This window comes from Myotis brandtii, unplaced genomic scaffold (assembly GCF_000412655.1).
Source record: "Myotis brandtii unplaced genomic scaffold, ASM41265v1 scaffold8, whole genome shotgun sequence".
NCBI classification, from domain to species: Eukaryota; Metazoa; Chordata; class Mammalia; order Chiroptera; family Vespertilionidae; genus Myotis; species Myotis brandtii.
The window spans coordinates 5876372-5903773 of NW_005371219.1; the positions used below are offsets into that span (position 1 = coordinate 5876372).

At 43.8% G+C, this 27402-nt stretch overlaps 1 protein-coding gene across 7 annotated transcripts in view; it reads left to right on the top strand.

The window, feature by feature from the left end:
- Positions 1 to 27402, top strand: part of FYN (FYN proto-oncogene, Src family tyrosine kinase) — a 176206-nt gene that overhangs the window by 94818 nt on the left and 53986 nt on the right. For 6 of the 7 annotated variants that reach the window (XM_005883734.2, XM_005883739.2, XM_014531344.1 and 3 more), the window contains one exon: positions 25918 to 26175. In XM_005883734.2, the coding sequence (XP_005883796.1) occupies positions 25929 to 26175 (247 nt within the window). In that variant the 5' untranslated portion in view covers positions 25918 to 25928. Of the gene's footprint in view, positions 1 to 19363; positions 19376 to 19465; positions 19468 to 25917; positions 26176 to 27402 lie in introns of those variants that run through there. The other variant, XM_014531345.1, reaches the window with a different exon arrangement.

A 27402-nucleotide genomic window follows, 5' to 3' on the forward strand; every position in this document is an offset into this window, starting at 1 on the left:
TACTAAGGATGGTCTCTCTCTTGGTTTTCATGGTTTGCCTGAGGTTTTAGCCCCTGTTGCTGTGGGACGGTCCAGAAGATGAAGCCCACGTAGAAAGTCACTGCCTGCCTCATGGAGAGCAGTCGGCCACTTCACCTGACCTGCACACTCACGCCTTTTCTCTTTTGTTGGCCTCGGGTGGCAGTTGCATATTTTAGCAAAAGAGAGAGCCATTAAAAACATACCAAATAGTGTTATATTTATACCATGGAATACTGCTTGGCAATAAAAAACTACTATAATGAATAAAGCAATAAAAACTATACTACTCAGCAATAATGAACTACTGAAATGTACATTATCATAGATAAATAAAAAATAAGTAGACTCAAAGAATATGATTACATTTATAGGAAGTCCTGGACCAGACAACTAATCTATGGTGGTCGAAGTCACCACTGTGGTCACCCTGGATGGGATTGACTGCAAAGGGGCCCTGGCGGATCTTTCTAGGGCGATGAAAATGTTCTCTTAGTTTACACAGATATAGACATTTGTCAGGACTTATTGAGCTGTACAGTTAACATCTACACATTGAACTGCATGGGAATGACACCTAAGCTTAAGAAAAAAAAAACTACGAAGAAAGAGGGAAGGAACTGAAAAATGCATAATACTTACTAAATCTCCCCAAATTATTAGAAATTCTTTTTTTATTTCTGAGGTATTTTTTTCAAAGCTGGCTACCAGCCCTTTTTGTACAAGGTGCATAGTGGGACAGCAGTTTCCTGTTTCTTTTGGACATGGTCCACCAATGGCAGCCACACTTAGAAGATGGAGTAGTACTACAGTACTTCCTTTCCACAGAGATTGTCCTAGATTATATGGGAAATCAATGTTTTGTAAGTTATGCAACACAAATTTATAACTTGAAGAATATTTTTTGGAAGGCATATAGTCACTCCCCAATTTATGGTTGATTGTGTTAATTTGGAATTTGCAAAGATTCCAAAAAGAACCAGGACTTTTTTTGTGTTCTGTGTTGTGAAATGTAAATGTTAACATTAAATATTAAATCAGTTACTCAGCCCCTCAACCTCTTACTCCAGTCCATCCTTCCTGCTGTTTAGTAATCTTTCTGAAATACAAATCTATTGTGTTACTCTGCTCAGAGGCCTTGGTGGCCTGCTTCCTCTTTCACATTTAGGCCCCTGCCTAACTTTCTGCTTGTCCACCTACACACTTTTGGCATTTGTCACACCAACCCAGATTGAGGCACAGATTCAGGAATGCTCCTTCCTGAATCTGTGCCTCACGGAGTTGTTCCTCAGTGTGGGGAGCACTGGGCCTACCCCATTCCTTCAGCACCCTCCCCGCAATCCCAGCTAGGATGCCCATCCTGAGAATCTGTCCCAGCTTCCTCTAGGTTGGAGTGACCCACACGTGCCTGAGCTCCTCAGAGGCCCACGTCTATTTATTCAGGAGAGCACATTAGCCACATGGAGCAGAACAAATCCTCCCCATGACCGCCTTCTCCTGCTGGCTGTACATTCTTCAGCTACAAGGATGGCATTTTGCATCTTTGTGTTCTGTGCACACTGCTGGATACATAGTATTGGTCCATAAATGGTGGGTGGTGGGGTGGGTGGATTCATTCATTTGTTCATTCATTCAACACTGCAGTAGCCTTCTTTGTGGGACCTCTGAAAGGATACAGATAAGAACCAGAATGTTCTGGGGGCCTAGCAAACGCAGACTTTCTGGGACAATGTTGCCGTGTTCTGGTCCTGTTCTCTTTACTTTCTTTGTCCAAGTGGGAGCCAAAACCTGACAATGCTCTCTTCCTGGGTTGCACTCTCTACCTCTCCTTTTCTGCGTGAAAGAATTCCTACCCAGTTCTGAGAAAGAAACCCAGAACATACCACTGATAATGTACACCAGGACAGGAAAAAAGTGAAAGACATAATACAAATAGCACCTACCAATAAGTTAGCTTTTTTACATTTCCTGCATACCTTCACATATACCTCTTTGTTTTACCTTCACAGGAATCCCGTGAATTAAGCAGGGAATGGATAATTGTCCCTGCAGGCAAATAAGAAAACTGAGGTGAAATAAAGGCCAGATGATTTGCCCAAAGTCACACGTCTGGTTAGTGATAATGCCGAGACCAGAATAGAAACCCATGTGCTCCCGCCAGTCTGGGAGATTGTTCAAAAGTACGAGTTCCCAGGAAAGATCAAATAATTGCTGGAAAAGCACTTCCGATCTCCAAGGAAAACAAATCTTTCCAGCTGAGTGCCCTCCCTAAGGCCTGAAGAGCATTATCTGCCAAGTAGCTACTCTTTTGTCTTCAGCATAAACTACCCCAGGCTGAAGGCCACTGTGAACTCTGAGAATCAAGAGCGCCACACACTGCCAGTATATGTTAGAAACCCGTGGAATAGGTGACTGTCCACTCAGACAGGAATTAGAGAATGTCTCTTCTTAAATCCTTGCCAGGACACAGGTGTGGGCACTAATGCGGAAACAAAGCTTTGTCGCCCGTGTGCGTGTGTGTGTGTGCGTGTGTGTGTGTGTGTGTGTGTGAGAGAGAGAGAGAGAGAGAGAGAGAGAGAGAGAGAGAGGAGACATCTATTTCTGCTAGGCCAGTGCAATATTTAAAAGCAAACATGTAACAGTAGGATAACGGCTGCTGAACCTGCATTTGCAGCTGCTGCTGCATCATTCCTCTGGGGAAGGCAAGATGGCTATTCTCCAACTCCTCAGAAAGGGTGAGCATCGGGAACAAAAAGAACTGCTCACATTTAATACTGCGAGGTCCAATCTCATGTCCCGCGTTAGATGCCTAACTCAGAAGCTGACTGCAGAGACCCAGGATTCGTTCTACAAGACCTTTCAGACCTTCTTTTTCCTATAACAGATAAAATCGTGTGCGTTTTAATTGGGGGTAATAGAGCCAGATCTCAGACATTACCAAATGAGAGGCTGTGAATTTGGTCTACCGTACTGATGTGCTACACAAACAAGGCCACAGTCATTTCCAACCTTAAACATGCTCTTAATTGTGTTTACAGCAAGGTTGCCTTGGATATCAAATTTTAACTGCTCTCAGGTACCCATCTCTGGGAATCTTGTGTCTTTTTATTATATCTAGTTTGCCCTGTTCCCTCTCCACAGTTTATCTTTCTTTGGAAGTCTCCACTGGCTAGCCAAAATGTAGACCTGTCACTGGTCACGGTAAGAACATGAGCTTCTGAAAGAGATACTAAAGGGCCCTTGGAGAGGACATGGAAAGAGACTGATCATGTGAGCTATCTTGGTTGAACCCTTGATTTATAGCCAGAATTACACAGAACGTATTTCCTTTTATTTTCGTGTAAAACCTCCTTATGCAGCTGCTTCAGGGATCTGGAATAAAGCATGGAGGAAATCATGACATTGAGTAAGAAATAAGAGAGACAGGTAAAGAAAACCACATTTTTTGTTTTTGTTCCTGAAATAACTCACTAATTTTTAACCTTGTTCTTAATTTGGAATTCTGATAAAAACTATGATGTTAACACATTGTATGCGGGAAACGTATTTATACGTTCTACCAGTGTAGTAGAGCTCGGGACACTATTAATACGCTTTTTATAGACTAGCGGTAGAATGCAGGTAACGTATAAATACGTAAACTAAAGTTATCGTAATTTTACTGAACGTTGCCATTTGCGCAAAATATTAGCAAAAATGGCCCGCGCCACCTGTTAGTGCGTGATAAAAACTACCCGCAAACAATTAAAGAATGTCATCCAGCCCCTTTTCAATCTCAGTATTTATGGAACTTTACCAAACTTGGATCACATGTGACCATGATGTGGTCATGAGTTACAAATTGTAACTCATTAATTGTGTGGATGTTTGTAGGTGTGGTGACCTCGTCACCAAGACTTCCTTGTCCCCTGTTAATTTCCTCCTCAATTAAATAAAAAAGAAGCAATACGTAGTTTCTAGGTTATTTTTGACATAAAGTGGTAAATGACACATTCCCATATTTACATTTGGCTTTTGGCCTTTGAATTTAAATTTAGTTCCTCAAATAGTGGGACCATTCTGTTCACCTACTAAGTCTGTTGGGTTCTTTCTCCACAGAGCATGTGTGATTCTCCCCTTTGTCAGAGGTTGAGATTGATAAATTCTTTCTTTTTAAAAAAAACATTTTTTATTTATTTTTAAAAATATTTTTATTGATTTCAGAGAGGAAGGAAGAGGGAGATAGAAACAACAGTGATGAGAGAGAATCATTGATCAGCTGCTTCCTGCACACCCCTCACTGGGGATCGAGCCCACAACCCGGGCATGTGCCCGAACCATGACCTCCTGGTTCATAGGTTGTTTGCCGGCCGGGTGACAGATTCTCTCTTTTCCACTTTTTTCACAGATGGCTTGCGGTAAGCCAGGCATTGACGCAAATCATCTTTATACCCTGGGGTTCTGGGTTTGGAAATTGCTGAATATCATGTAAATGAGTAAACCCTGGCTTCAGATCCAGAGAAAAGGTTGGATGTTAATATTGGTATATACACCTTCGATACCTTTGGGAATGGCATCATATTAATATTTCTTGGGGGTGTTTGTTTCTACGTTGGAGTTGTTGGTTTGCCACTCTGAATGCCAGATTTTGTTTTGTTCTGAAGGTTAGAGAATGAGCATGGACTTTATAGTCAAATAGACATGGATTTGAAATCTGATTCCATCACTTCTAGCTGTTTGCTCTTAGATAAATTCCTTTCTCCGAGTTTAGGCTTTATACAGTAAAACGGGTTAAACAAACTGTAGGTCACCTCGCACAATGCCTGGTGTAGAGGAGACTCTCAAAATCGTTTATCCCCGTGCCCCTTTCCTTCTGGGAGGAACCTCTGCGAGGGGGCCTAAAAGGTAGGGTTTTCAATGAATCCTTCCGTTGAAGGTACTGTTTTCATTACTGCCATTCCTGCAAAAAGAACAAGACCTCTCTGAGGGAGCCATGAGAGGCAATGTGACATAGCCTCGTGGTTTTTAAAGTGTGACCCCAAACCAGCAACATCCGAGTCATCTGGGAACCTGTCAGGTGCAGGCTCTCACACCCGGCCCTAGCCCCGCTGACTCGGAGGTTCTGGATGTGAGGCCCAGCAGCCCGTGTATCCACACGCCTTCTGGATGACTCTCACATGTGTGCAGTTTGAGAACCACTGATGTAGTGAAAGGAACACTGGACTAGCTTTCAAGTGTTCGGCTACATAAACCAGCACTCATTTCTCCATGCTGGGCCTGGGCCTCCTCACCTCTGAAATGAGAGGCGGGATTGAACCCAACACCCTCTAAGATCTTTTCCAATTCTGACTTCTCATGGTTCTGGCCTCAATCAAGCTGTGCCAACATTTCCTTAGTGACCATACTCTGAAAAGTAGATAGAGGGAAAACAACTTTGTTTTCATTATTTCAATGAAATAATGACATTATTATAGAAAATGAAAATAAACAAAATGAAGAAACTTAGAACCATTCATAATTTCAATATCCGGAGATAATCCTTTGTGCTGTGCTATTTCACTTATTTCTCTTTTTACATGAATGCACACATGTGTACATTAATCTGTGTGTATGTACATGCACATCTCCTTACAGTCAACATCATTCAGCATCTATCTACCGGGGTCTGCTCTATGCCAGGGACAACTGTGGGTACACAGTGAACAATCATGGAAGCCTCTGTCTCTGTGGAGTTTTCGTTCTCGTGGGAGGAGGTAGACAGTAAACAAGAAAATAAGTAATTAAGTAAGATCATTTCTGAGAGTGTTAAGTGCTATGAAAGAAATAAAACAGGATGATATGATAGAGTGACAGGGCAGTGGCCAACTGAGAGTCAATGCCAGGAAAAACCTTTCTGAGAAGGTGACATTTGAGCTGAGGCCTGAATTCTGGGAAGGAGCCAGCTGTGTGAGTAATTTGGGGAAGAGCATTTCAGGCGAAAGGAAAACCTTGTGCAGAGGCCCTAACTGCGGCCACTATGGCTGGGGAAGAGGCATGCAGGGGGAGCTGTAGAAGATGAGGCCAGAGGGGTAGATGGACAGGGGCCTGAGCAAGGATGCTGTATAGTTTACATTTATTCTAAGTACAATCGGAAAGCATTTTAAGACTAGGAATAACTTTTTTTAAAAGGTCACTCTGATTGTCATGTGAGGGTTGGGTATGAAGGGTAGGAATGAAAACAAGAAAGATTGGGTCATATTTCCAGCTAGTCCTTTGTAACTTGCGTATTTCCCTTGACTGTCATGAACGTCTTGCAGGATTATTACTATTCTGCCACATTATCATTTTTAATCTCCATAGGAATCTGGTATGATACTGTATTTTGTTAATCCCCTGTGGGTGAATACCTAGATTATTTCCCATTTTTTATTACGAATAACACTTAAATGAGTGTTTTAAATATTTGCGCACATCCTTGTTGTTTCCTTAGGATAATTCCTAGAAGTAGAAATCCTTGGCCAACAGTAGGATGCATTTGAAGACTCTTTCTTGAGTATCCTTGTTGATTTCTTCTGCAATTCAATAACTGGGCATCCTCCAGTCATTTACTACCTTTAGTTGATGGACTTTTACCAGCATGGGACCAGAAGGAGGCAACTGAGGCACTCTCCTTATGTACTTAGTGTAAGGGCACCCAAAAAAACGTGAAGTGCTCAAGATAATACCTTCATGCTATCTTTTTTATCCTATTGAGCTTTTTGGCATCTCATTATATTTTGCTCCCAGGGCAAGTATCTCGCTCATTTCATCCTAGGGCTGGCCCTGGCACAATTACTTAGAAAAACGTAAGATAAGTAATGATTTGTCTCTGGTTTTGAGTCTGGATTTTACTTATCCTTAATGATGTACAGGATTATATCATTAATTTGTTAGCTACATATTTGCATGTTTCCATTATCATCTTCATTCTCAAGTAATTAGAAAACACAGGTATGTCACAGGTAATGGGTCTTAGATCCATGCTCATCACTTACAGGTGTGCGGGGCACAGCTATCTTAAGCACCATACTTTTCCCTGACCTCATGAATGGCTGCCATCATGTCTGATGTGCTTCCTGGTCCTGCTCAGTTGACCTGGGGTTATAAGTAGGTCTTCATGGCTCCTCTGTGGGATTCGCAGGAGCCCATTGGGCGTCAAATAGCCTAATCTTGCAGTCCCAACAGCGGCCAGTTATTTTCTCCATTCTGCTCAGACTCTTTAATGTTTTCTACCTTCTCAGGAAAACTGGAGGACTAAAAAGGAAAGTTGGAGCTTTTGTTGTGTGCTTGACGGAAAAGAGACATTAGCTAGAATCCAAAGAGAAAACTCTTCAAGTGACCAAATAAGTTTCCAGTTCTATATTTTGGGTTTCTTCACTGACTCACCACTCCCAGCACTTGGTCTCCACCCAGAAGTCAGGAGCATTTTAGGTTCCTTTCAGCAATAATTGAAGGCAAAGAAGGAACCTTTGTGTGTTGTAGGAGCCACTACCCTCCCATCTCTCAGCCACGAGGCTGTGTGCTCATGGTGCTTGTTGACCTTGGATACGCAGACCTCCACCCACGGCTGGTGTCAGCCTCAGAGGATTCCTGGGCTGAGCAGCCCATCACATCACAGAACCAGGGCCTCCATTGACACCCCAAAGATTCTCCAGACACTACCAAGCAATCTGTCTTTTTCCTCCGTCATTTTCTCATTTTTATTATTGAATCCAGTGGGCCTATTTGCAGCAAGCAAAATGAGTGTTGGGTATATAGGTCAGTAGGTAGTTGGTTAGCAGGAACAATTACCATCAGAAAAAGCCGTAAGTCCAAAAACTGTTAACCCAAATTTTCAAAGCCACATCCTTCCAGATCATTCCGTTCTGGTCAGAGGATGAGTGAGTCTGTGTGGCAGAGGACTCTGCTCTTACCTTGACACAGGAAGAGGAGAAGGCCCAGGTGACCTCGCTCAGGTGACTTTGAGAAGGTATCATAGCACCTACTATGTGGTCAGCAGCCCCTCTGGTCTGTGAAGGTCTCAGTGTGTCTGGGAGAGGCCCTGCAGTCAGGAGACTTCAGCCCTCTGGGAGCAGTGTCATGGGAGAGACTGACAATGCTTCATGGAGCCACAGAAGTGATCCATGGAACCAGAATGTGGCTGTTCCTATTTCCTTTGAGATTTCTAATCTCGCATCATACCAGGCCACGAGGACTCTGCTGAAAATGCCAGGCTTTCAGAGCCCTCTCTTCATGCATTTGAGGAAGTAGTGGAGCTAAATATAACCCCTTCTGTTCTGAGATCCAGGCACTGTTCTCTGTGTTCTCAGTTGTCAGAGTAGGGCTTCTGAAAAGTCTGCACTTGAACATTACTGTTTACGTGTAACAGACATATTACTTGCAAAGATGCCGCCTGATTGGAGTGCCTCATTTTAGTGACCTCTGAAATTGACCCTTTGGTGGTATGATTCAAACTCAGTTTTTTAACCCAAGAGTTATACTAAAACCTCCGTTTCTCTCTAAAAGATAAACAACCCTCTACCCCCACCTTCCAACTGATACATTTCAAAACATGCATATGGTATGACAATTGTGGTTCCTTTTGAAAATTATAGGCAGTGGATTCTTTCTGGGGTTAAAACCAAATAAAGGTTAGGCAGGAATTCAGCTATCTCACCTCCTCATTTCCTTTTTTATTTTCTCTTTATCAGAATAATTTATTTCACTGTCTTCTCAGTTAGACTTGTTAAGTGTTATCCTTAATCCAAGGTGATAAGTGTGGTGGTGCGGCCAGGCGCCCGTGATGGCAGACTGGCTGTCTCCTGGGCAGCCAGGAAGTCAGTGGATGTCATCTGTGCCTGGGATAGAAAGGCCAGTCATGACCTCAGGAGAACCCCCAGGCTCCAGCATGCCTCCTGTCCTCACACACCCATGCCTGTTAAACCTATGGTTTATTGAGCATCTATTATATGACCACATAATGGTCTAGATGCTGTCTACTAATTTGAACCATGTGAAATGGGTGACCCCTTTTTTAGGGATAGTCAAAGATGGTTGAGTATCAGTAACTTCCTATTAGTAATTAATATTAGAATATGGCTGTTCTTATAAAAATTGGCAAAGTGCACATTTTACAGGAAAGAAACCAGAATAAGTTTAGTCACTTACACACAATGTAAACCCTTCCCCTGGATCATGGCTTTCTGCCTTTCTGACACCCTGAGGCCATGAGAGAGGACGGGAAGAGGAGAGAAATGAAAGGAAACCCATCTCAGAACTGAACGAGTGAAATTGAAACCATTAAAGGAAAATCACTCCTGTTCTGCCCACATGCCCAAATAATGAACGGCCTGGCTGAGGCCTCTGGAGACAGTTGGCTGGGCAGGAGGCAGGCAGCCCCAGTGGGGACCACAGCAGCCCCACGTGAGAGAGAGAACCCGGCAGGGCCCTGGGATGTGGAGATGGCTCTGTGGCCTCCATGAACACCATATGTATTCGCTTCATACCATCATCTTGATTTCCTCCCAACATAGCATCGTCTCCCACACATATGCACCGTGCCAGAACCCCACATTATTATGAGTTAATAATTTACAGTAAACAAATTGCCTCCACCCTCAGTACATTACCGGTGCTAAATAATAGAGCAGATTTCAGGTGCCCAGTGGAATCAGTAGAGCTTTTGACACCGTGAAGATATTTTTAAACCTAAAAAAAAACAATAGCTACGTGATAATCTGTACTTTGCCCTGGGGGTATTTTAGTTTCAAAATAAGAAGATTATTAGAATGGACAAGCAGAGGGAGGCCTTCTAGCCAATCTGTGCCATTTCCCCATTTGTTCACTTAGAGATGAGGGGGAGAAGGGGGACAGCGGAAGTCATTCTTGATGTCAAGAGGAGAAATGAATGGAAGTGAGGGTGACAGAGTCATCCTTACACAACCTCCCTGAATGAGAGCAGACAGAGCACTCCATCCCTTCACTTCTTAAAAGGAGGTCGGCTCACTTTCTCACTTCCTGTTCACTGCCTTTTGAAAGTATTGATTAAAGGTCAGGTTGCACTGGCACTGTGCTTGCGTTGGGCCCAACCAGAATCACACAGAGATACCATGTAAAGGCCTGCACAGAGAAGGCACGCTGCCTGTGCGCTAAAGACGGCGGCTCCACCAGGGCTCGCCTCCCAGCCTCATCCCTGAAGCCTCGCCTAGATGTTTCCTGTTTCTGGCAGGGAGTACCACACTCAGAGCAGCGCTGTTGGGCTGGGATTTGTGTTGAAGATAAGGATGAAGATGATGTTGTGACCCTAAGATGAAGGGGGGCAGGGTTTGAGTGAGGAACACACAAGCCAAACCTCGCCTGGGATGCCAAGGGTGACAGAAGGGAAAGGAGAAAACAACAGTGAGTTCTCTCAGATTCTCAAACCAGCTGTCTTTGTCCAGGGATCAGGGCTCCGAGGATAGTCACACGACCACATGCCTTTCCCCAGCACTCCTCCTCAGGGAGCTTTCCTCTGGCCGCAACCACAGACAGATTTGAGTTGTTATTGTGAGCCTGCAATCCCAGACCCTTGCAGTAGAGTGAGCCCCCCACATTGTCGATGGAGCGATTACAACGCAGATTCCTGGACCTCCCCAATCCTCAGGGTGCACATATCCCCGGATTCATGTAGGCATGTTCCTTTAGGGTGTGTGCCTAGGAGTAGAGTTAGTACTCGTAGGAGAGATGCATCTTCATCTTTATTAAATAATTTAAATTGGTTTTCCAAATTAGTTGCACGAATGTACATCCACCAGCAAGCAGTACCTGTGAATTTTGTTCCACATTCTCTCCATTACAGCAAGTCCTTGAATAACATCCTTTCGTTATAACATTGATGAGATGCTGTAGGAACTTAATTCTTGCTTATGTCAATTAGCCTGTGGTAAATTAGTTTCGTTATAGTTCCACCACAGTTCCAAGAACCTATCGACGATGTTAAGTTAGGACTTATTGTACTTGGTATTGGCAGATTGAAAATTCTGCCAATAGCATCACCTGTCTTTGTTGGAATCACAACATAGAAACAAGGGTTGGGTTTGGAGTAGGTTTTGTTTTGTTTTGTCTTGTCTTGTTTGAAAATGTTTGACAATTTTGTCACCTGGACTAAATGGGGAAGCAAAATGCTATGGTACGAAAAAAAAAGTGATAAAATTTTATCTGTTTTGCAATGGGGCAACTGGGCCAAAAGTAAAAAGGAGAAGTGTATTTAAGCCATTTTTTAAGCTGAAGAAGAGTCAAATGTATGAGACACAAAAGAAATAATGAGAAGAATGGAAGATTAACCAGCAAGCGTGTTAAAGCAGAAACAGATTTAAAACAGTCAGTGGAGGAATGGTTAATAAAAACAAAGTTCGTAAACAGCTTCGTGGGTTTGGAAAGGCAAGGATTGGTATAAATAACCAGTTTGTTCTATAAGAGATCAATAGATTCACTACTTTTTAGCAACAGTTTAATTTTAGCAGTGGAATGTATATAGAAAATGTAAATCTTAAAAGGGAAGCAAGATGGCTAGGAATGAAGGGGGCGGGGGGTGTAAAGAAGACTGCATTCAGGGAAAATGTATCCAGATTTAAAATGAAACCTGGTAGAATCCAAGGCTGTGTCGGCTGCTTATACAAAGGGCCATTTTTTTTTTCACTTGGCTGATAATCAGCATGTCGGGTCAGCCTTTGTCAAGAAGAATTATGGCGAGCTGTTGCCTGGGCTCATTCCAGTGTGTACCATTGTTACTCCCTGAGTCAGCTTGGGCTGTATTCAACCAGAACTGGGGCAGAGTGTGAAGCCGCATTTGGGTCATTGTTACCTGGAGCTCAGCATAAATGCTGGGGCCAGGCCGGTTCTGCTCAGTGCTGGGACGCAGGGCTGCTGGTTGATGACTGGTGCTGTGGATGAGCAGAAGTTTCCATCCTCTCACTGTGGGGAGCCTGTAAATGTGAACAGAGCTGTTGCGGGTAAAACATAAGCCACATTCTGACATTAGCACAAAGAATTTGTTAATATTACATTCTTTATGCAAAACAGGGGTAACTGCCACTTCTCATCGTGAAAATGACATTCCTGTTCGACCTGATGGAGTAAACGCCCCACAATTGGAGGGTGTTGGGCCCCTGTTTACCTTACACTTACCTGCACCTCTAATTCGAGCCCCTTCAGGCTGCTCTGTGGACATCAGAGGACATCAGTCCGTCACTGGATCTCAGTTGTTACATACCATTTTTAGTGGGCAGTTGTCTTTTCCCAAATGTCCTGCATTGCAGTATCTCTCTCTGTTGTTGTCTCTCCTTGTCATGCTTCGGCAGCTAGCTACACAGCTGCACACAAGCCTTTATTTGTCCCTCCTACCAGCCCCAAAAGATCTTAGGCTTCTTTTTGCGACAGGGCTCTCGGAAAATGCAATTTACATAGTCCCATAGTAAGCCGCCTCTGCAGCAATATGGTTTCAGATCTTTATGCTCATGGGCAACAAAAGCTACAGCTTTGCTTCGGCTGGGGATGATTTATGAGGTATGAATTATGCATAAACATGTAGCTAGAATGGATAGAGTTGTTTGTCCAGCTGAGTAAATCACATCTTCCTCAGATGCCTCTCTGTCCACTTGCATGCAGTCACTCCCCATTCTCTGCCTCCCTGTCTGGCTCCCCCATGCTTCCCTTTTCTCTTCCTGGTTTCAGTATGTGCCTGTGAGGACTCAGTTTCACTCCCACATAATACTGAGTAAGTGTCAGCTGGCTAATGTACAAATGCGTTAGCCTATGAGCACATGATTAAGAGTATATGTCTTCGATTCAGCCAGGTCTGTGTTAAAATCCAGCCAGCCTAGCTGTGAGCCTGAGGCAAGTAACTTGACCTCCCTATGCTTACTTCCCCACCTGTAAAATACTGCTGATGATAGTAATACCTAGTTCACAAGGCTGCTGATGGGTTGAAAGAGATATTTTGCTGATTGCACATAGCAAAGCGTCAGGCACCATAGTGAGTGCTCACTAGAACGTGCGCGTAGTTGTTCATGATCTGGCTTTATTTCCAACCACCTTCCCAGCTGTACGTATCCATTCCATTAAGCTGTAAGCTCCTTTTAAGCAGGAGCCTGTCTCCTTCGCTCTGCAAGCCCAAAGCTTCGCAGTATGCCTGGCACATGTTTCAGTGCTCCGTAAATATGGGAACCAATCAAATGAGCCACCTGGGACCGCCATGCCACACCTCTGTGCGCTCAGATGTGCTGTTTCACCCCCTCCTTGCCTGGGCCAATGTCCAGTCACCTTCACAGTTGCAGACTTGGATGAATTTGGGCTTCCTCTGTGCTCTCTTCCCACCCCAAGTCCACTGATTGACTTGTCTGTCTCCCTCCTAAGTACACATAAGCTCAAGGACAGGGGCCTTATTTACTTGACTTTATATCCACAGCCCTTTGCACAGTGCCTGTCACATAGAGCGGATCAAAATATGTTTGCTGAATGTAAATAAAAGGATATGTGCAGAGAAACAAAAATGCAGGGGAAATCACAGTTGAAAACTGGTGATTTGTTACTATGGTGATTTTTGAGTAACTTTTGGGGGGGATCTTTGTTCTTATTGTTTTCTTTTTAACTTCCTCATTTCCAGCAGTTCAGGAGGGGAACAGCTGTACTTAGCAAGCCTAGGGAAGAGCCGGAGAGAACGGGAGCCTCGCTATGATGAGGCTTTTGCAAAAGGAGCAAAGGTGATGGCTGGGACAGAGCATGCTTCTCAGAAGGGATCACGCAGTAGTCGGAAGAAGATGTGATTGTGTTAGACATGGACTTGGATCCAGGTCCCAGTGACTGGGTAGCCCTGGGCAAGTCACTTAAATTCTGTGAGTCCAAGGTCTCTTAACTGTGAAATACACTTTTAAGGATGCTCTGAGGATTAAATGAAATACCATATGTGAAGTGCCAAGCAGAAAATATGTTCTCAATAAATGGTAGCAAGGTTGGCTCTCAGTATCAAAGGAAGTCAGACAATCTTATTAGGTCTAGAGGCGGAGGGATGGGGGGAGAGAAATAAGTGACAAACTCAGCTACTCTTTGACCTCTGTGTTAAGTTTAATTATTTTACTTCCTTCTTGTGTTGGGGTACAGGCTACCTATTATAATCAAAAGGCCCCACCTCACTCCCCCCAAAAAATAGATGTTAGGGTCTGAGATCAAAGCTTTAGGGTGAACGAGCAGCTTCGTGAGGCCATCCAGGGCCCAGGTTCCTTCTGTCCTGCAGCTCTGCCATTCCCTGTTAGGTTGCCATCCTCTGTCTGGTTGAATCCAGTTCACCAGCACCACATCTACTTTTGTCTACAAGGAGGGGGAAGGAGAATGGAGTGTAACCCACTCCTTTGGAAGGATGCAGCAGATGAATATATCACGCCTGTTTACTACCAGTTAGCCGGAATTAAGTGGCATGGCCACACCTAGCTACGAGGGAGTCTGAAAAATGGAGTCTTCAAGGCCCATAGACAGGCCTTGTTAAAACTGTTACTGTACAAAAGCTGGTGGATTTGATGAGGCAGTGCGCAGTCTGCCATACCCTTCAACTGCCTTCATCCTCCCAGTACTCACTTCTTTTCAATGATGTAGATTTGGGACTCAAGTTTGCAAGGCTGTATGCCCAGGTTCAGAATCCTGCAAACCCTCGGCAAAGGGGAAGATAAACTTCTGTGCTGTCATCTTTAAGGAGATAACCTCAAGTTACTCTGCAATACAACACTCTAAAAAGAAATCATGCTCTGTCTCATTGATATTCCAAGGGGAAAGTCAGTATTGAATTGCTTTACCGTAAATTTTATACCCAGTCAACCAACCTGGCCTCAGCGGGGGTAAGGAAAAGTAAACTCAAGCAGAGACAGCCCTCATTTCCTTTAGGCGAGGAAGTGGTAGGAAGCGTGTGGCTAGAGTCAGTCCTTCTCTCTGCTCCCCTATTCCCACCGTCACCATCCCTTGTCCCAGTAGAGGCCATGGAATTAGAGAGGGGTGTGTTTTCCCACAGTCTACTTCATCGGCATTCACACCTAAACAGCTGCCGAGATGCTTTGAAATTCTAAACCACTGCCAGGGATACAAAAATTATGGCTTCTGGTGTTGCTGGATTCCTTGCAACTTGAGAAAGTGCCAACATAAAGATCCAGAAGAGCAGGGACCTGGCTTCATGTCATTCTTCAAAGAAAGGACGCCAGCCTCCGTTCCTAAAACACAGTACAAATGGCCACACAACCAAATTCTCAGGGGAGTAGATTTTGATGGGCTGTGACTGCATAGCCAGATAACTGATCAGTGAAAACGGGAGACGTGGGGGTCACAACACACACATGAGCTCAAGGACAAAAAGAAGAAAAATAACATTTCCTTATTCAAAGTCCATTCTGTTTCTTTAAAGGAATGGATCTTCTTGACTGGAACTAGTGAATTAAGGATAAAAAGAATTCACTGTTTTTTGAAAGGATGAGGCCACATTTACAGAATCATCTGGCGAGGAACGTCTATAGAGACTGGAAAGATTGGCAGAGAGGGTTTTGTTCAGCATTGGAGAGTGAACCTCGTTGGCTTTCATTCTCAGCATTGGCGGGGAGGGGGCGTTGACGCCTATTCAAACAGCTGCTTTGTGCTAATGTGTTTTCTTGTTGCTGACACCCTGACCCTTGGGCCCTCAGCCAGTCCAGCCCAGAAAGTCACTGTGGCCCAGATGTGACACTGACTTTCCTATTTCTCTTTGCTACTTCATGAATAAAGCCCACATTTTTTGTTTTTATTTTTGTTTTCCTCTGGTTGTTTTTATAGATCAGGGCCAAGGAAAGATGCTTGACTGAATACCAACATTAGAAAGAAACATCTTTGTTGGATCTTTTGTTTCTGAAAAATGTCAAGTTGCATAAACCAGTGTTGGTATTATTCTATGCCCTAGATTGCCCCAAAATCTAGGGACTGGGGAAAAAGTCAAAACATCAAAATGCTAGGCTGACTGTCATACCAACAAGCAAGAGTGAAGGCAACAAGAGGAAAGATGAGGGGAAATACAGAATTTTTCTGCCTTGTGCCCTAAGCAAGTCTCCTTGTTTTCACCACCAACAGGCACCCAAAGGAGAACAGTGCTTTGCTTCATCCTCCCCACCTTCTCAGAGCCGTGCAATGTGTGGTCATTAGGCACTCACTCACCGAGAGGTCCTGCAAATGCCTCAAGAAGCCGGGGCTCCTTGACTGGGGTCCATGGGCGACTTGAATGAGTGCTACTGTCATTCTGAGTTTACTGGCTTTCCCCAGGTACCTAGGAGTTTGGGACCCGAATGTTCTCAAAAGCCCACTAACCCAACCACCCCACTCCTGGTTCTGTAATCTCAGATTCTGACATTTGCCATCAACATGATTTTGTGAGCTGATTGTATATTCTGGCTTTGCTTAATCTGTGAACTTAATTAGATTCCTATGGCTGTTCATTTGTGTGTGTCAAACCCCGACCCCCAGCACTGCTCCCTCACTGCCCACTACCCAGCACAGATGTTATAGAAACACACTCAGAAGTCTCTCTGTCCTTTGGTACTGTCACCATTCACACCTTCAAAGGAGAGATTACCTCCTAACAGGCTTTAGAATTCATCATTCTGCCTCTCTTAATATTTAAGTTCATGAAGCATACTTCATCCATATATGGTTGCTGTCAATTTATATACAAAATAGAGGCCTGGTGCACAGATTAATACACCAATGGGGTTCCGCAGCCTGGCCTGCGTCCTCTTGTAATCCAGGACCCCGAGGGATTAGTAGTGCACGAAGTGGCAGGCGGCCGAGGAGGAGCCCAAGCCTGGCCAGGCGCTGCACCGCTCCTGCTCATCCCAGGCTCTCCGCTGCGCCTGCCGCCACTGCTCAGTAGCGCTGGTTGCTGCAGCTGCAGCTGCGCTTGCCAGCAGTGACCCCTGCATCTGGTGTCTGCGGCGCTCCTGCTGTGAGAACACACTGACCACCAGGGAGCAGCTCCTGTGTTGAGCATTTGCCCCCTGGTGGTCAGTGCATATCATAGCGAATGGTTGAACCGTCAACCAGTCTCTTGGGATTTTATATGTATAGATTAAGTCAGTAACTGATAAGACTAAAGGGACCTTTCTTTTTAAAATTATGATTTATTCTTCTTATTAAAATGGTACGTTCTTGAGTTAGCTGGTTGTTCAGTGGTTAGAGCATTGGATGGAAAGGTCATGGGTTGGATTCCTGGTCAAGGGCATGTACTTTAGTGCCGGCTCAATCCCCGGCCCAGGTCATGTGTGTGCAGAAGGCAACCAATGGATGTGTCTCTCTCACATCCATATCTCTCTCCCTTTCTCTCTCTCTCTCTCTCTCTCTCTCTCTCTCTCTCTCTCTCTCCCCCTCACCCGCTCCCTCCCTCCCTCCCTTCTTCCCCTCTCCCTTCCATTCTCTCTAAAAATCAATGGAAAAATATCCTCGGGGAAGGATTTTTTTTAATGGTATGTTCTCAGTATAGAAAATCTGAGAAATAAAGAAACAGAAAGAAGGAAGATCAGTCACCCATAGTCTTATCGCCTGCATACTACCAGCAAGCATCTCAGTGTCTTTTCTTTCCAAACAATTTCTAGTCATAGAGTCTCAATCATGTAATCCTTCCTACTGTAACATGAGCATTTTTTCATATTACTAACAATATTCTGTAAACATAGGTTTTAGTTTCTGTTTAATTTTATATTACAGGCATGCCTTACATTTAATTTACTTAGCCATTACCTTTTTATTAAGCAATTAGCAAGTTTTATCATTACAGTTCAAATTGTAAATAACACTTCATAGAACCTCTTTATATGTCTTTTTTTTTAAGTATCTCTTTAGCACAGATTCAGACAAAGAGCAGACCCATTTTTAAGGTTTTGGTTTTTGTTTGTTTGGACCCTCACCCAAGGATATGTTTTTATTGATTTTTAGAGAGAGAAAGAAGCATCGATGTGAGAGAGAAATATCAATCGGTTGCCTCCCACAGGTGCCCCTACTGGGGATCAAGCCCACAACCTTTATTGTAGGGGACGACACTCCAACCAACTGAGCCACCCAGCCAGGGCAAGGTTGTTGTTGTTTTTTATAATATTGTCAAGTTGGTTTACGAAAAGGTTATCCACTTACTTCTAGTTTTCTATCATCAGTGTATGAGAATATGCATTTAAAGGAACCTTCATTACTATTGAGCAGACTTCTTTTTTAAATTTTATTAATTTAGAGGTGAAAGTATCTCACTATTCTGAATTGTGTGTCTTTGATTACTACTGAAGGTAACATTTTCTGATATGTTTCACAAGTTGTTTTTCCTTTCTTTGAATTGCCATATTCCATTTACATAATCTTAGACTTTTTCGTATCTGTATAAATTCCTTATATATTAAAATATTAACCCAAGAGAACTGAAAGCATATGTCCATACAAAAGCTTATACATGGATGGTCATAGCAGCACTATTCACAATAGCCAAAAAGTGGAAACAACCCCAATGTCTATCAACGGATGAATGGATAACAAGTGGTATATCCATACAGTGGAATACTTTCAACCATAAAAAGGAATGAAGTGCTAATTTGTACTACAAAATGAATGAGCCTTGAAAACATTATGCCAAGTAAAAGCAGCCAGTCACCAGAAGCCACATATTGTATGATCCCATTTATATGAAACGTCTAGAATAGGCAAATCCCTAGAGACAGAAGGTAGATTAGCGGTTGCCAGGGGCTGGAGTGAGAAGGGAATGGGGAGTAACTGCTTAATGAATGCATGTTTCTTTGGGGCGAAATGAAAATGTTCTGGAATTAGGTAGTGGTAATGGTTTCCTTTGTAAATATATTTAAAACCACTGAACTGTACACTTTATGAAGGTAAATCTTATGGTGTATGAATTATATCTCAATAAAAGGAAAACAAGATAAAATTGTAAAATACTAACCACAGGAAACTTCGATGTGATCCACAAGGGGTGGGGGAAGGCCTGAAAAGCTTTACGATATGGGCTCTAAATCTTTGTGAACCTTTGACACAGACAGTTAAAACATATCCCTGTTTTTACCACCATTTCACTCCAAGTAAAGTGAATGTAAAAAGAAAACGTCCTTCCCTCCTTTTGGAGCCTTTCCATGGTTTGGTGTTAAACCCTCATTTGGCCATTTGGGTTTGGGAATGGTTCCAGCATTTCGTTGACTGCAATGTTAAATTTCACCATTGGCATCTAATGCTTCCATTTCCTTTTTATTAAGTGCTTTTGAATCTCTGAGCTTTGGGGAATGGAAGATGATACAGAAGGGAAAGGAGAACACGCTACGGGGGCGGGAGCTGCTGCTTCTCAGCCTGGGGGTCATTTGTTGGACGCAAGCCAGAGAGGGGGAGCCAAACATATATTCTAGGTGCCAGGAATGTGGCTTTTTCTTAAAGTAATGTGACATGGTACAAGTGGTCCATATTAGTTCAGTTCCCTTGCTGTGCAGCGCAGACCAAGGTCCATCCTCCTCACCCTCCAGAAGGTCTTTGCAAGTTGTGCATAAATGATCACACGGCCCAGCTCCAACTCTTATTTTTGAAGCAGAGCTTTGATTTGATTTTTCGAATAGGCTCTGTTCTCCCATTGTTGCATGTGGCCCGTGCTGGCATCGTATTTATTTCTGCTTTTACATCTGTCTTCTCCTCACAGAGGTGTAGTGTTGATCACTTGTGTGGGGGTGGGGGCCTCGCCCTCAGAGGACTCCATCGAGAGTAGAAATCTGTTATTTTGTGCTTGGAGGCGGCATTTCGTGTATAGCTCAGTTTTATGCAGTAAATATGTGGCAGAAAGTTTTACCTGTAAACAGATCACGTTTTAAGTGCAGTAGGAAGGCTCACTTTTATACCAAGGAGACCGATGCCGCCTTCGTGATATATATAAATACCCCACCATGTCTAGGAAATCTTAGGAAACTCAGGCTGCTTTACTGTCATTGGCTCAAACGTTCATTAAGATGCCAAACTACATCAGGGGAGCTGGTGACTCACCACGCCTGGCATGGTCCCAGCACCCCTACAGAGCCAGTCTCAGGGGGCGGGGTGTGAGTGTGGGGGAGTGAGGCCCAGGACCCGAAATCAGGGCCTTCATCAGTCATACACATGAAGTTGGGTTCCCTAGAACTAGAGGACCTTCCCCACAGGTCTCTCTCACCCTCCCACCCACACGCTTGCGTGGACTGACCTGGATTCCATGGGGCAGGAGGCAACTCCAGGATACCATGCTGACCACAGTATCACTCTGTCTGGCATCAGATCCCATTTTCACCCCAGACTGAGCCGTGGGCAAATTCCCCAACTTCTCTGTTCTTCCATTGTAACATGAGGGAAATGAGAATACCTCCGTCTTAGTATTGTCCTGAAAATGTAGTGAGTCAGCAGGGTCCTGCTTTTCTCCAGCCTCCCCAGTCATCTCGGACCCTTCTGTCCTGCTTGCAGACCCTTGTCGGGTGTCAGGATCCAGTGTCCTTCCAACAAAGAGGATTGAAAATCATCATAAAGGATTGAAAATGTTAGGAAATTTGGGTGACAAGTCCTGTGTCCCAGCTGCCATTGCTAGCAATGTGGCACTCGCCTGTCACTAAACAGGGGAAACCAAGGCCAGCCTTCCCTGGGCTTGAAGGGATTCATTCTCTCCATTGAGAACGTAGCAAAATTTCTCAGGTTGATTCTTGTGGGTGTTCCCAATTTTGCAAGAATCAACAGCCTCCTGCCATGAATCTTCTACCCGGGCATCATTTCCGATGTGTCTCTGCCACATGTTATTATCCTCTTGCCTCCTGCTGTCACTGTTGACTGGAAAAGAGTGTTTGCTTGTTAAGCTGCCAGTTTTTGCTTTTCTCCCAGGGAAGTGGGTGGAACTGTGTAGTAGACCTACAGTTCAGCTTTAAGTTCTTTTTCAACCTTCCCCATCTCAGTTACTTGTGTTTGGTTTCTAGGTTCCCAGGAAACATGCCACATCAGAGTCCCGGCCAACGTGGCTTTCCTGTCACTCTCCAAAGCCTGGGCTGTCAGGAGCAGAAATGGTGACTGATGCCTAGGGGCTGTCACTCTTCCACAGGCACTTAGGCTGATTTCTGAGACAAAAGTGCTTATGCTGCTGAAATTAGTTAGTTATTGTCAGTTTCACCTTTCCTCCTCCTGCCATCCCCTCCTCTGCCTGCAGGGTTATGTGTCTCAAGAGAACGTAATCTGCTTTTGCAGAAGACTGCCAGTGGCCTTTTCCCATTTTTGGTATGTAGCTCTCACGCACACCTGTGAAATCTTCTCAGAAACCCTGCAACATTATACCCTGAGCATACAGGTGGTGCTTTATTGACTGGCATGTGAGAAAACATGAGCACATCTGTGTTTAATGGCCATTACAGAACAGACCGTGGTCTCTGGCCTCAGTGGAGAGAATGTAGTTCAACCAGACTCACTGTGGACCAGCAGCCTATGCCCAGAGGAGCAGAGAGATCCCATCCTTTATGTCAGTTTTAGTCAATCACCCAAGGGCTATGTGAAGACGGATTCTGGGGCTGCACATGGCATAGCACAGAAAGTGCTAAGGTCAATTGATGGCGCCTACCATGTTCACGGGAGCAAGGTGTGGCCATCCTTGCAATCTCCCTTTAGCAACTCTTCCTGGATTTACTTAATGCTGTTGGCACATATGAGAAGATCCACCAAACTAAAGAAATTGTAAACAAGTTAGATTCTACATGCATTACAGAAACACAGCACCTCAGTTTGCAGGATTGGCAGATAGGGAGATCCGTGGCTATCATCTAGACACCTTGACCTCAGGCCCAGGATCCTGTTTGTCAGAGTGCTTGCCCATCGGTTTTTCTAGGCACAGCAACATGCAGAGAAAGATGGTCATGAGTTCATGGTGTGTGATTTACTGATCAGAGTACCTCCAGGGCCCTAGCTCTTCCAGAATGGCATTACTCAGAGTTTCCCAATGCCCCACAGATCTTGAGCAAGTATAGTAGTGCATTAGTTCATCGTGGACCTACAGCGTTGGCCATAAAAGCCCCACCACAAAACTGTGCGTAATGAAGAATGTTTTTGTTTTAACTCAGATGCTGAGAAGTTTGCCTCGTGGCAAGGAGCCTGAAGTCACATTGAGACAACTCATATAGCATCTTTTGCTCTTCCATCAGGGAATGGTTAGTCAGGCCACCCCAAGGGGGAGGAAGAAGACCACAAGCTCTTATACAAATATTTTCATTGTGATTAGCTTTTAATGGCCTGAGCCTGCGTTTACTGATTTATTTCAGAGTCTTCATGTTTGTCAATGAAAGGAAAAGAATAAGCAAGATCTGTGCAGAAACATTCCTTATTCAAAATTCCAAATGCATGAAGTGGTAACGGAGCTGTCCCTTCTATAAAAGAGAATTGTTTTCTCCAAGATGATTTGAGTTTTGTGTGTTTGTTTTTTGGGGTTTTTTTTTGTTTAAACATTTAACAAATATTTATTGAGCTCCTGCAGCATGCCAGGCACTGTCTTGGACACTAGGGATATAATAATGAAACAAAAATAATAATAATCCCTGTCTTTAAGGACCTCACTATTTATTTCCTTCCACTCTTTTATAGAATTATATGTAAGCTGTTACTCATTTATTTTAGTAGATTTTGAAAGACATTTTTTCTTAGTTTGGTTAGATATAGGGTCCTATTTTCATATTTTCAGCAAGGTCCTGAAAATAGGGTTTGTTCTGTTTTGTTAGAGTTGGAAGAGTAGGTTGTGAGAGTTCTCATTGATTTTTTTTAATCCTCACCCAAGGATATGTTTTTATTTATTTTAGAGAGAGGAAGGGAGTGAGAGAGAGAGAAAGAAACATCTATGTAAAGAGAAACATCAATTGGTTGTCTCCTGCATGGACCCTGACCAGGGATCAAACCTGCAATCTTTTGCTGTATAGGATGACACGCCAACCAATTGAGCCATACTGGCCAGGGCAATTTTAAATTATTTTCTCTATCACAGAGACAAGCTTCTAGAGAAAAATCAGAGCATTTCATGTCAATTTTTTTAATTGCCTTCTTTTACCTAGCAAGCCTATTTTCCTAAGAAAGGCATTCTAGATCACATGCTAACCATATACCTGTAAGGGAAACAGCTGTTATACCGTTTCAAAGATATAAACCTTTCCCCTCCATAAATCAGGATTTCTCAGCCTTAACACACTAACATTTAGAGCTAGGTAATCCTTTGTTGTTGGAAGCTATTCTGTTCATTGTGGGATGTTTAGCAGCATCCTTGCCTCTTCCCACTAGGTGCCAGTAGTACCTCTTATTCCCGAGATGTGACAACCAAAAATGCCTCCAGGCATTTGGACTTGATGCAGAGAGAAAGAATATGTCCCTCAATCAGTCCTGGCTGAGAACCACTGGTGAAATGGATGTTATTCTGTGATTCAGGTCTCACATCCTCGAGGTACAGTACATCAGTGAAATCGACAAAAAACACCGGGACAAGAAGTGTCTTCTGTCTGTCCTTTGTAGAAGCTTGGAGTAATTTTCTACCATGAAAGAGTTAATCTAAAGTGAGCAAGACATTTTCAGTCTTATGAAGCAACACCAACAACAAATGATGAAATTTCTTCAGTAAATCATGCCTTGGAGATATTTTGCATTTCCTTTTGGAAACTTGTTGAAATCATATTCATTTACCGTAAGTTAGAGAGCATGTTGGACACAGTATACTCTAAGTTAATCTCAAATGATTTACAAGTAAATGTGTTCCAGATTTGGTGATCTCAGCTCAAGTAGTAGGCGGCTCATTTCCAAATATTTCCATTCTCAGGAACCGACATTCAATTCAATAAGTATTTATTGAAACATGTAATGCGAGAGGACTTTAGAACAATCTGAGATTGCTTCCATGACCCCATCCAGCAGAAAAGCAGCGCACAGAACAGTGCCCCCGAGAGCCCATGTCTGACGTGGCACTCTCCACTTTGGTTTGCAAGATACTGTGGGAAAGCTAGCTTTTTCATTCTCCGTCACCGCACCAAGCCCATTCCCATCCTGTACCAGCTGTGCCCTCCCCAGTGAATATATGTAATTATGCATGATGTCATGTGTTTTTTATTTGGTTCTTTGGTCCCAAATGGGCCACTTTTCAGAGTTTTGCCAGGGGCATCATCCATTGCACGTTCTACCTCCCCACTGTCAACCTGACAGGGTATTTGAGTCCATCGTGGGGTCATTTAATCAACTTGCCTTGTATTTCTGAATCATCTTCACTTCTCACACACACCAGTGGAGTAAAAAATGCAGGGCAAACTTCTGACAAAAGTCACTGGAAGAACAATTGGTCTTGATGCAGAGAGAAAGAAAGGGTGAAAGAGAAACACAGTGGGCTAGAGAATCTTCACTCGTTGAATTGCTCTTCACTGATCGCCTACTATGTGCCAGGCACTGGCAATATAGCTATGACGAAAATGGGCAGAGCCCTGCTTTCCTGGAACTCACAATTGATCAGGCAGTGAAATAAGTGAACAGGCCACATTTTAATATGGCACAACAGGTGCCAATATGAGGCAAATCAAGATGCCAGGGGAACGCTTTAAGAAGGCACCACCCCAGCCCAGGAGGGGGAGAATCAGAGAAGGCTTTGCAGAGGAAGCAGTGTCTTAACTGGGCCTTGAAGGATCTGTTGCCTATCAAAGAGGAGAGGGAAAGGGCATTCGAGGCCATGTTCCAAGGCCTAAAGGAGAGCAGAAAAAATGGAACCTTTGAGGACATGAGAAGCTCAGAATGTTTGGATAGTAGAGTGTGAGACAGGAAGAGGGAAAAGTAAACAAGAAAAAGCAAATAAGGACGCTTCTCAGGATTCTGACGAGCAACTGGGTCGTTGCTGGTGCCATTTACTGAGATTAGGAGCTCAGGAGAAGTAGGTTTGGAGGAGGGTGGGGTGGCAAAGACTCGAGTTTTTAATCCACCACTACCCCTAGAACATGGGAATGGCTTTTTAAATGTTTTTGAAAGATGCCAAAAGCTAATGGAAATATAAGGTGCTAAGTTGCAGCTTTTAGTTTTGTTCCTGATACAATTCAACCTCTTAGTTTCTGCCAATTTAGCTTTTTATCCAGCAACTATTGCTTCATTTTCATACTTATCATTATCATATTGCTTAAATTTTACCAAATGAGTCCGGAACAGTGGGTACCCTGAGTGAAGAAGTACAGTGAGGCATTAAGGGTCTGTATTCGGGCTTTTCCAACACACCTCTACCCTCTTTTAGAATATGTTTTTATTTATTTATTTATTTATGAGAGAAAGGAAAGGGAGAGAAAAAAAAAACATGATGTGAGAGAGAAACATCTTTTGGCCACCTCCCATATGCACCCTGACTGGGGACCGAACCCCCAACCTGGGCATGTGCCCTGTCCCACCACCTTTCCAGGCATGGGACAGTGCCCAACCAATTGAGCCACACTGGCCAGGGCTCTATCCTCTTCTTTAAATGTCCTTTGCCATGATGGAGTTTTTTATTCTAATACTGTGTAGACTCATTTTCTAGAGCATACGTTACTTTTGGAGACGACTAAAAATAGCATAATAATAAGTATTATTGGGCTGCTTCCAGGCAAGTGTGTGATATCGCAGAATTTTAAGGTGTGCAGACCTCATTTGAGGAAAATTGCTGTGTGGTGAACATCAACTCTGTGTTGATCCCATCGCTCAGAGCATATGGGGAACAAATGTGATTGTCAAGTTAAGGGCACTGAGATTGCTTCTAACCATCAACCCCAGCCACTGCTTTGTCTCATGCCCTCACAGGCTTGAGATATCCAAGGGCCTCTTTCATAGTCAAGCAACCGGTAACGAAGGAGCATCCAAGTTCACGTGCCTCCTTTCTGTTTTTGGCAGGAACTTAGATAATGGGCTGTGTGCAATGTAAGGATAAAGAAGCAACAAAACTGACAGAGGAGAGGGATGGCAGCCTGAACCAGAGCTCCGGGTACCGCTATGGCACAGACCCCACTCCTCAGCACTACCCCAGCTTCGGCGTGACCTCCATCCCAAACTACAACAACTTCCACGCAGCCGGAGGCCAAGGACTCACCGTCTTTGGGGGTGTGAACTCTTCGTCTCATACTGGGACCTTGCGTACGAGAGGAGGGACAGGTAAGCCCCAACGGTGACAGAGGGCTGGAGGGAGGGGGCAGCTGCTCTTCATTCTTTTGGCAATTGAAGATTGGTGCTCCAGCTCCTTTTGACTAAGGACTTCATGTTTAAGTTTTTATTAATTTCCACCTATCTTCTACCAGATAAGGGGCTGTAAAAAAAAAAAAAAAAAAAGAGTTTCACATACACATCAGAATGCTGGAGACAGCGGTGCGGGGACCCCGCGAGCTGCTCTGTGAGGGCCTGCTTAGGTGTGAGGCACACTCTCCCAAGGCCCTGAGGGCAGTGGCTCTCCACCTTGGCTGGCTGGCTTGGACTACTAGGCAGCTTTCCCAAAATACAGATGCCTGAGCCCCGCTCGGAGCTTTTGAATCAGAAGCTCCAGGACTAGATCTGAGAGCATATATTTTGAGTTTTTCAGATATTAATGCACTCCTATTTCCCAGATAAAAGCCAGGGGTAGCATCTTCTCCCTCACCTTCCTAATTTTCAGCCTGCCTGTCACTGCCCAGCCAGTGGGTCATTTGGCAGCATTTATTTTTGGCCATACATCATCTTCGATTCTCTCTCTGACCTCCCTATTATGTTCATTATGACTGAGTTTATCAGCCCTTAAGTATTTCCATGTATCTTTTGTATTTTAAAACTGAATCGTATGTATCCTTAAGGAATAGTTTTCTTTTTTTAAGTTTCCTTCTCTTTCCCACCAAGGGCTATGTTTCACAGCCATGTGCATTTGCTGACTTAGCTAATACTTTGTAAAATATCTGGCATACATTCTCAGGCATATGTTTTCCAAAACATTTGCAAGTTATCTCATGCATCCTTAGTCTTCCAAATCTTCTCCCAGTATGTGAATCATGGTAACTAGATAGGGGACCTTATTTGTTCCAAAATTGTTTTGTTCATTACAAACGTTTAAGGAAATATACATCAACCATTGTGCTCTCAACTCATCTCTGGGAGCCCATGTCTTATATAAGGACCCATTGTGTCTTGTTTCTGGGGGAGTTGGCGTTACTGAGACATTAGCAGGGGTTTTCGTCCCACTGCATGCACGAGGGCAGTGCATGTATATCCATTCGCCTGACCCGGAGCTTTGGGCATTGTGTCCTTGTGTTATGGCGGACCTAGCTTTCCCTTTAAAGCAGGCATTGCTTGGGTGAATGAATGCTAGGGACACTTACTTGTCTTTCCTGCCTTCCTGAATGGCGCCTAGAATGGAGG